Source organism: Falco peregrinus, chromosome 2 (genome assembly GCF_023634155.1).
Source record: "Falco peregrinus isolate bFalPer1 chromosome 2, bFalPer1.pri, whole genome shotgun sequence".
NCBI classification, from domain to species: Eukaryota; Metazoa; Chordata; class Aves; order Falconiformes; family Falconidae; genus Falco; species Falco peregrinus.
The window spans coordinates 122,611,410-122,619,662 of NC_073722.1; the positions used below are offsets into that span (position 1 = coordinate 122,611,410).

Below are 8,253 nucleotides of genomic sequence, written 5' to 3' on the forward strand. Positions count from 1 at the left end.
AGTTTTAACCTTAAAAGGTACTGAAAACAGATCTTTTATGTTTACAATCATTAAAAACACAAACAGCTTGGCAAGGGAGCCATTCAAGACAATTTCTCCTCAAATAACAACAGTCAAGCTAGACAATGCTGATAGCAATTAAAGGTACAAGCTAAAAAATATTTATAGAGTGCATAGAAAATGGCTTGAAGACTGTGGTACTGATGGAATTTAGGAACCACGCAGAAGATCATCCTGTTCAATGTTATAAAGGCCTTTTGGTTATCCTTTTAAAATAATTCTAAAAACGGCAGGTTTGCCTCCACAGAATTCTGTTAGTTTTATCTTTATTAAATACAGTGGGACATCTCCCACAAGCACACTAAAAAAATATATTAAGCCTGAAGTCAAGTGATGTTCTTTTCTCAGCCATGGGAGAAATTTTTCAGTCTGGTAAGTATAACTTCAGAATGAAATAAAAAAATAAAAAAAAAAAAAAAAAAAAGAGAGAGAGAAACTAATCAGGGCCATGAATCAGTCTCACTGGGGAACAACAGGACTACGCAGAACACAGATCTGAACTCCTATCAATGCTAGAAATCAGCTCGGGGATCTGACACTGGCTGATGAAACTTAGCGCCAGTCGAAAATCCGCTGAGCAGGGTAGACAATTTTTTGCTGCCCTCTGCAGTGTGGTGTTGAGCATTGACATCTACAGCTGAAGACTGGGAAATGATAAATAGGCTCACAAAATCATCTGTGCTTTTGCAGAGGAACTTCCACAATTTCCTAGTGTATTGTTACTGCAGCAGTACTCAATTTTTATTTATTAATAATGCAGTTATAAACACAAATCAACGATTTTTCTCTAGCTGATGAGTCAGTTACAGTCATGCTCATAGTTCCATTCCAGTCTTCTCAGTCAGAGAAAGAAGCTACTATGTATCCAAACCTGATAAGCTGAGCATAATCAATTCTCATTTCTGTTCCACAGGGTGGAGCGCGTGTTCTAACTAATGCAGGACTCAAAAGAGCTGCACCCCTCTCTGACACACAGCAGGCCACAAAATAAAAAAGCATGTCCAGTGCCTTAGAGAGCACAGCTAGGGCTTTCTAGCTGTGCAGCGAAAGAACAGTCTGTTAGACTGTGCTTTCTGCTGTATGTCCTGGAGGCATGCCAAGGTACGTTTGGATGGAGATACTAATCCCTATATCGCTCCAATATATAAGAATAAAAGAACAGGCCCTCTTTCTTGCAACCTCAACACCAGGCTTCCACTCTGCTTTGATTGCTGGGTACTTAGACATAACCAGGAATTGCAAGGTACCAGAAGAAAAGACTCATCCAATCTCTTGTCCTCTGCTCTTTAGGAAAAGATTACGCAAATATCACTGTCATTCACTTCCTCCTTCCAAACTAATGCATGAATTACTTCAGTCTCAAGCAACAGATTATTTAAAAAAACAGTCTTCCAGTGATAAAGATTCTCAGGCAAGAAGTTAACAAACAAGCATGAGTACTGTGCTCCAGTGTGTCAGTGTCAAAACAAAGCCTTCAAAAAATTCTTGGGAGAGAAGTGATTAACGAAACGTGAGCATTAGTTGAAGATTACTGCTATTCAAGTGACCAGCCATTCACTCCACTTAGGTACTTCATTTGAGAATGTTTCCTTTAACTCCAAGGCAAAGGCAAGAAGGATATGGTTCTAGTTCCAGCTATTCTCTTAAGAGACTTTATGGAGGTGTTTTGCATTCTCATCTCCTCATTTGCTACAACACACCACCACCAGAAACATACCAGCAGTACCAGGAACCTTAATCCACTACTGTCTGCAGGACACAGAGATTATATAGTGCAAGACATTATACAAGCATAGATACTTTCTTCATCACTACATGTCCGATGTTGCATGAGACTGTTATAAAGACAACTGTGAGACCTAAGGATAATATGCCCATATACAAGGTCTGATGTAGAGAAATATTTGTCAGGAGGCAGTCTTAAGCACTCAGCATTCCTACTGGCAGCAGCAGGCCTAACTTACTACGTGCCCATGTGTATTTGCAAGATGCGTACCATGTATTTGTAATTCCTTTATACTGAAATACATAAAAATAAAACCAAAACAACTCATTCTGTATTTGTCATGGCTAATTTTGTTAAACACCAGAATTAGACAGGAATCACAAATGGCAACACAGAAATACAACAGAGATGCTGGAAGGAGTTTTCAAAGCTACCTGAACCAATTTGACAGCATCAAATGAAGAGGAAAGAAAACTTCAAGTTACATGAACACACAGGGATCAACATGTCAAATCTGGCAAAGCTGAAGTTTAGAAATTAAATACTTCCTCTCAAGCAATTAATTAGCAACAACATAAATCTATGTAATACAAACAAAAAGTCCAGAAATGCAATGACTCCTTACAGCTAGCACCTGCACTCTTGTTTCCAGAGGTCAAGCACAGTCAACTTATAACCAGCTCAGAAGCAATCTAAGCAAAACTTCAGAGAAGGTGTAGCATTTCTGGCCTTACGCAGAACTCTGCAAGCAAGCCAAAGGACTCGACATGACTCAAACGGTGAAGAACATAATCCAACTCAGAAGCCAAACTTGTTTCTGACCAGGGTCAACCTCATTCATCAGCATCATCAAACTGGCCAGTCTCAGTCATTCTAACTGGTGGCGTAAAAACAAGGCAAGCTGCATGGTGACAGCCTGGGTTGTAAAACGAATCCTCTCGCCATGAGTATGAGGCCAAAAGATTACTTTCCTGAAAGCTTCCACAGTGGAGATCACCAGCATCTAAAGAAGATCAAAGAAAAGATTTAAACCATGGGAGATACTTGGAAAAGTTGGTATAGTGTAGCAGGTAATTTTGCAGGTTTACAGCATCTTCCAATTAACTATTTCAATTTGATCCACCAGCACTCATGAATTAGGCCTACAAAGCAAAAAAGAAAGCTGAATTTGGCAACATCTTCATTTTAAGGAAGTTTTTTGCCAAGGAAGAAAAAGCAGTTTTCTACAAAGCTCAACAATAAACCTGGATTCAGAACACCAATCACCAGCTCTTACGATGTGTGCAGCTCTTCTACGTTTTCTCCAGGCATAAAAGGCTCATGAAACCATTACTTTTATTTCCCCCTACACCTTCCTGCTGCCTCCGTAGGCACATCCCAACCCTTTAAGAACAACATAGGCAATCCCAATCCAATTAGGAACCCTCCAACCCTTTAAGAACTGGGTCACTGGACAGAATGGAAGGGTGGGGTCCTGCAAAAACTAGTTCTGAACATTTCCACTAGGCTAAAATTAAGCCAAATAAGCCTGTTATTTAACCAACTTAGCACAAAAACAGGGCAGAGTCCTTTAATATAAGCAGATTTCTAGCCAGCAGACACTGGAAGGACTGAGCAAATGAAAAGCCTAGAGTACGGGGCAGCAGAAGATCGACCACAGTATATCCATGTCTCAGCCTTCCAACAGCACTGCCAAACACACCATCAAAGCAAGCATTTTTAAAAAGCTTTTTAAAAGCCATAAAATGGCTGATCAAGTACATCTTTTATTTGTGCTAGTTCACCACTCAGACACTTATACTCTGTATCCTTCACAAGCACCTGAATCCTATAATCACAACTTCCTCACCTGTAGCTTATGCTCTCCAAATCCTCACAAAGGAAGGATGTGTTAGTTAAATAAAGGAAAAGAGAACCTGTGGCAGTTCAAGTGAAAAAAAAAAAAAAATCAAGATGTTCCATAAATTTGAGCAGATGGGAGATTAAAAGGAAAGCCCAGAATGGAGGAGAAGGAAATATCCAAAAAGGATTCACTCAGATTACCCAGTGTGAAAAACCACTACTGTATCTCCATTTTAAAATCAGAATGATTTTATAGGAAAGGCTACAAAAACTTTCCCACTTCCTTCCATTATCAAATGATGGAACTTGAATACAAACAGCCATTTACGGAATTAAAATAAACAAAGACTTGACAATTCCTAAGCAAAGAAAAAAGCGTTTGTATTAGTTACAAAAGATACGTATTAATGAGAAGAAAATGGAAATGGTACTACTCTGCATCAACAAAGTCACAGCAGGTTATCAGCTACTGCTGGCTAAATTCCATCCACTTGTTTGATGCTGACATACAGCCTAGCAAACGAAGACTGAGATTCAGTTCAACACACAAGTCACTGTAAAACAGTTTACAAACTGGAGGATTAATACAACCCTAAAGACATGGATAAAACTGCTTCTATCCATTGCCATCTTTGTCCATGGGACTGACCCCAAAACAGCTACCACAAAAAAAACCAAACCCACAAACCAAACAAAAAACCACCAACCAGCCTACAGCAACAAACCATACACTGAGACCGAGCACTTGCACTGCTCCCCTCCAAAGGACTTCAAGCTCTAAGAGGGCCGTTACAGCGTACAAACTGAATGAGTCTTCATGGAGGAAAAGAAAAATTCCTTTTACACAAAAAAAGTTACATTCCTGCACTCCATATAGGTTTCTCTTCTGCTTCAGAATAACAGATACACCTCTGAGACCTAGCTTCCCCAGAGAAACTCAATCAGCACATACAATTCTTCTCCTTACTATTCCACTCCTTAAGAATTCAATTCCTCAAGCAAGTTTCGTGTGAATTTTACAACACTGCCTTGAAATCCTGTATTTGACAACAAAATTATGCATTGAAAATCCATGCAGCCAACAGCAACACTCGCTCTCCTGCAAAGCACCTACCTCCAAATCACATACTAAGCAAAACTCAAATGAAGCACAAGTAAATCTGTACTCACCATAAGGATTACTTTCAGACTCCTCCAATTCTTTATCCCAGTCCTCCACCTCATACACAGTAGCAGTTTGCAGCTCTGGAAAAGTTACAGCCTCAGGCATACCAGAGACTTCACCATCCAAATCTTCCAGGTCAGGATGTATATGAGCACAGTCAACAGGAGAACCACTGACATTTTCATTGTGAGAGGTATCAGAAAATTCACTTTCTTCAGATTCACTATCAAGAACGCTTGGAATATTCTTCAGTGGACATTCTAAAATGAGTAAAAAAAGAGTCAACAGATACTTAGAAATTAAACTGGAACAATTAAATGCTTCACATGCGTTAATTCAGACAGCTATACAAATGCACTTTGGGACTACAAATCTAATTATAATATATGTAGTTTCTTACATATGTAATGTCACTACAGTGCTCCTTCGGGTTTCAGATGCTTGGGAACACTGGACATAGGCTTGTATCACAACACTTGCCCAAGTCAGGATTTTGATGGAAAATGATGAAGGACTGTTGATGGAAAATAACTTTTTAAACTAAGGCAAAGGACTCAGCAGTCTTGTTTCACCTCATTCACCTGTTGGTATTTTAAAAAAAGTATGTTGAAAGACCACAGCTCTGTTTAAAAAATATATAAATTTAAAAAATAAATTTTGTAGTATTAGTAACTCTTGCACCAAGGCATACACAAATTATATACGTGAAAATAACTTAGTGCAGTAACTGAGGAGACATTTCCTATACATCACCAAAAGTTTTAAGCGTATTTCCTCAAGAGAGCACAAGTTTCATTACTCACCATCTGCTTTGCTTTGTCCTGGTATTTTAGGCTTACCTTTTCTGGGCTTCCAGGTCATAGTTTCTATCTTATTAGACAGCTGTTCCTCATCAAAGCTTGCAGACTCAATGACAGCAGCCATCACCTATGAGACAGTTTTAAAGAATCCAGTGGCACCCTTCGTTGATTCCTCCAGCAAAGCTCATGCAACTTGTACTGCATTTGAGTATTTCTGAGCCCTTGAGCCTGACCCATTTGTTTGTTCCTTTGATGAATCTGAGGTTCTAAACCTGACAGGCTTTCACTTCAGAAAACAAACCTGCCGAGGGGTGGCTCATCCTGCTGCCACCCCAGGCGGCAGCCAGCACAGAGCTGCCAGTCTCCTCACTCACAGACCTAATCCTGCTGCCGCCATTTTGGGAACACATCCCAAACCTGACCCAAAACGTGCCCGTTAGGGACAGCGGCAAGATGTGAAAGCTGCAGAGGTAACGAAGACACACAGATGGAACGAGTACAAGCACTAAAGCCTGTGAATCAACTACCTTGTGGGAGCCAACGTGCCAAGGAGGCAGGAGAGGGCCAGATCCTCCTGCAGACCTGAGGAGCTGGGCCAAGATGGCGGCCACGCCCCTGGAGAGCAGAGGGGAGCAGCCCAGCTGGTTTGATAGCCCCCAGAGGGAGAGGGCAGGAGAGGCGACTTATGCCTGCCACTGCCACCACAACACAGGTGAATTCGCCGCCGGACAGCCCCCGCCCAGGGCGGCGGGTGCGGGCTCCAGGTGCCTGCCGCCGGGAGGGGCCTGACTGGGGTCGCGGCCGGCGAACGAGGGCAGAACGCCGCGGGCAAGCCCGCACCGGGGCCCCGCCGCCTCGCCCTGCCGGGCCGTGCGAGGATGCGAGCCCGCCCGACCCCCGCTCCCCGCCCCGCAGGAGCCCACCACACCTGCCGCGGCGGCGGTGCCAGCAGCCGCGCCATGCCGGCCAGCCTTGAGGGAGGCTGCGGGCGCGCAGCCGCGGGGCCGGGCGAGGCGCCGCCGTGAGGAGACGTCCGGCGTCCGCGCCCGCCTTCCCGCGCTGGCGGAGCCGCTCGTCCACTCGCGGCGGCAGCAGCGCCTGCGCCCGCGGGCACCGTCAGGCGGGCGGGCTCGGGGGGGGGGGGCGCTGCTGCCGGGCCCGGGGGGCGTAATGGCCGTGCCTCGGCACCCGCGGTGGGGGAGGCTGGGCCGGGGCAAGCGGCGGCTTCTCCCGCTCCGGCCTCGGTGCCCGCCCGCACCCCTCAGCCCCCGCGGCCCCCGCCTCATAACCTCTCCCCCGCCGGTGGAAATGGCGCCCATCGAGGGGAAGCAGGCCGGCCGCAGGGCAGGAACAGGCCATTAAAACAAGTGGAGAAAAAAGGAGAAGTATAGACAGAACAGCTATAAGAAAACACTTTTACGCTTATACAGTTGCAAATAAAATATCAGTGCCTCTCTAGGCTGTGTGGCTTTTTAATCTTGCCAGATGCAAAGCACCTGCATTGGGCCTCCTGCCTGAAGGGTGCGGAGTGCTGGTGCTGAACACAGGTGCAGGTGCTCCAGGAGCAAACCTGCTTGTAGGAAGTGCTTATGGCTCAAAGGTGCTGCAGGTAGGCAGGTGAGTGGCAGCGTTCTGCAAGGAACACACAGCAGGTAAAGAAAAAGGGCAGACTTTCAGAAACAGCAGTTAGCAGTTACCAGTTTTGCTGGACATCGCCTTCCCCCCCCCAGTCCCCAAACTGCACTTCAAAGCTTTCGGTTGTGCAACTGAAGAAGCAAGGCAAGGGGTTCAGGTGAAGGGAGCAATGTAATAAAGGGCAGACAGAGTAGGAGAGGAGTGATTGCTGGAGTGATGCCAGACACAAGACAGCTGGACTGGTGGGGAGGTTGAAAAGGGCCTGGCTAAAAGCTTAGGAAAGATGGAGCTTCAGATGTCACCGGAGCAGTCGTAAGAGGCTGTTGCTCCAAACCTTGCTTCCAGCTACTCAAAAGTTACTGGAATTCATTGCTTGAGAGAAGCTGCAGTTTCTACTTGTGTGAAAAAATGTTAAATATTTCTCTGTATTGTCATTATGCCACCAGTCCTGGGAAATGAGATAAAGGAATTACTGATGCACGTTCCTGTACTCTCCCCTGGGTATCTTCTACTGGTCTAAGGATAGCATTTATGCTGATTTAATGGGTCTGAAACAGGAAAACACAGCTCTGCAAACAGCCAAAGACAGTACTGTCTCAAAAACCTGTTACCCATTTCTCAAGCATTGTGGACATGAAGTGTAGATCAGAACTTTATACTGTCACATGAGGGACATTTGTAACCAATTTCAGCTCCCCTCTACATTTCATAGTCACTCAGAATTACAGGTTAGGATGCAAACACCAAGGTGGTTGCAGAGGTTGCTTCTGTTTTTGAAAAAAGCATTACAGATGTCTTCAAGGCGAGGAAGCAATAAATGCCATAATTTTAGAGATTGTTTCTCCAGTGTTCCACTTTGCATTATTCAACTTAGTAAGATAAAAAGATCTCCCACAGGTGTAGTTTCCATAGGGTTGGAGGTTTTTTTGCATTTATGTGCTGTAATATTAGCTCTCCAGAGTGTTAAAGCTGATGCATGATGACTATTCCATCTGAATGATTAGGCAGGTGGAAGAGTTTGCTCT

General features: G+C 44.3%; 1 protein-coding gene across 2 annotated transcripts; it reads right to left on the bottom strand.

Annotated features, from left to right (window-relative positions):
* Nucleotides 1-1,487: 1,487 nt before the first annotated feature.
* COPRS (coordinator of PRMT5 and differentiation stimulator) lies at nt 1,488-6,841 on the bottom strand. Of its 2 annotated transcripts, none has more exons than XM_055795373.1 (4): nt 6,522-6,841; nt 5,633-5,720; nt 4,799-5,053; nt 1,488-2,789 (listed from the first exon to the last, which is right to left on the bottom strand). In XM_055795373.1, the coding sequence occupies exons 1-4, from the start codon at nt 6,552-6,554 to the stop codon at nt 2,620-2,622; spliced, it is 546 nt and encodes a 181-aa protein (XP_055651348.1). In that variant the 5' UTR covers nt 6,555-6,841; the 3' UTR covers nt 1,488-2,619. The 2 variants fall into 2 exon arrangements, with proteins under 2 accessions (XP_055651348.1, XP_027633060.1); XM_027777259.2 differs by lacking the exon at nt 6,522-6,841 and adding an exon at nt 6,121-6,449.
* Nucleotides 6,842-8,253: the final 1,412 nt, after the last annotated feature.

Coding starts and splice junctions, on each gene's coding strand:
- COPRS (XM_055795373.1), bottom strand. CDS start 6,554: ATGGCGCGGCTGCTGGCACCGCCGCCGCGGCAG. Junction 5,054..5,632: donor GACCTGGAAGCCCAGAAAAG/GTAAGCCTAAAA, acceptor TACTCATTTTAG/AATGTCCACTGAAGAATATT. Junction 2,790..4,798: donor GTCTGAAAGTAATCCTTATG/GTGAGTACAGAT, acceptor GATCTTCTTTAG/ATGCTGGTGATCTCCACTGT.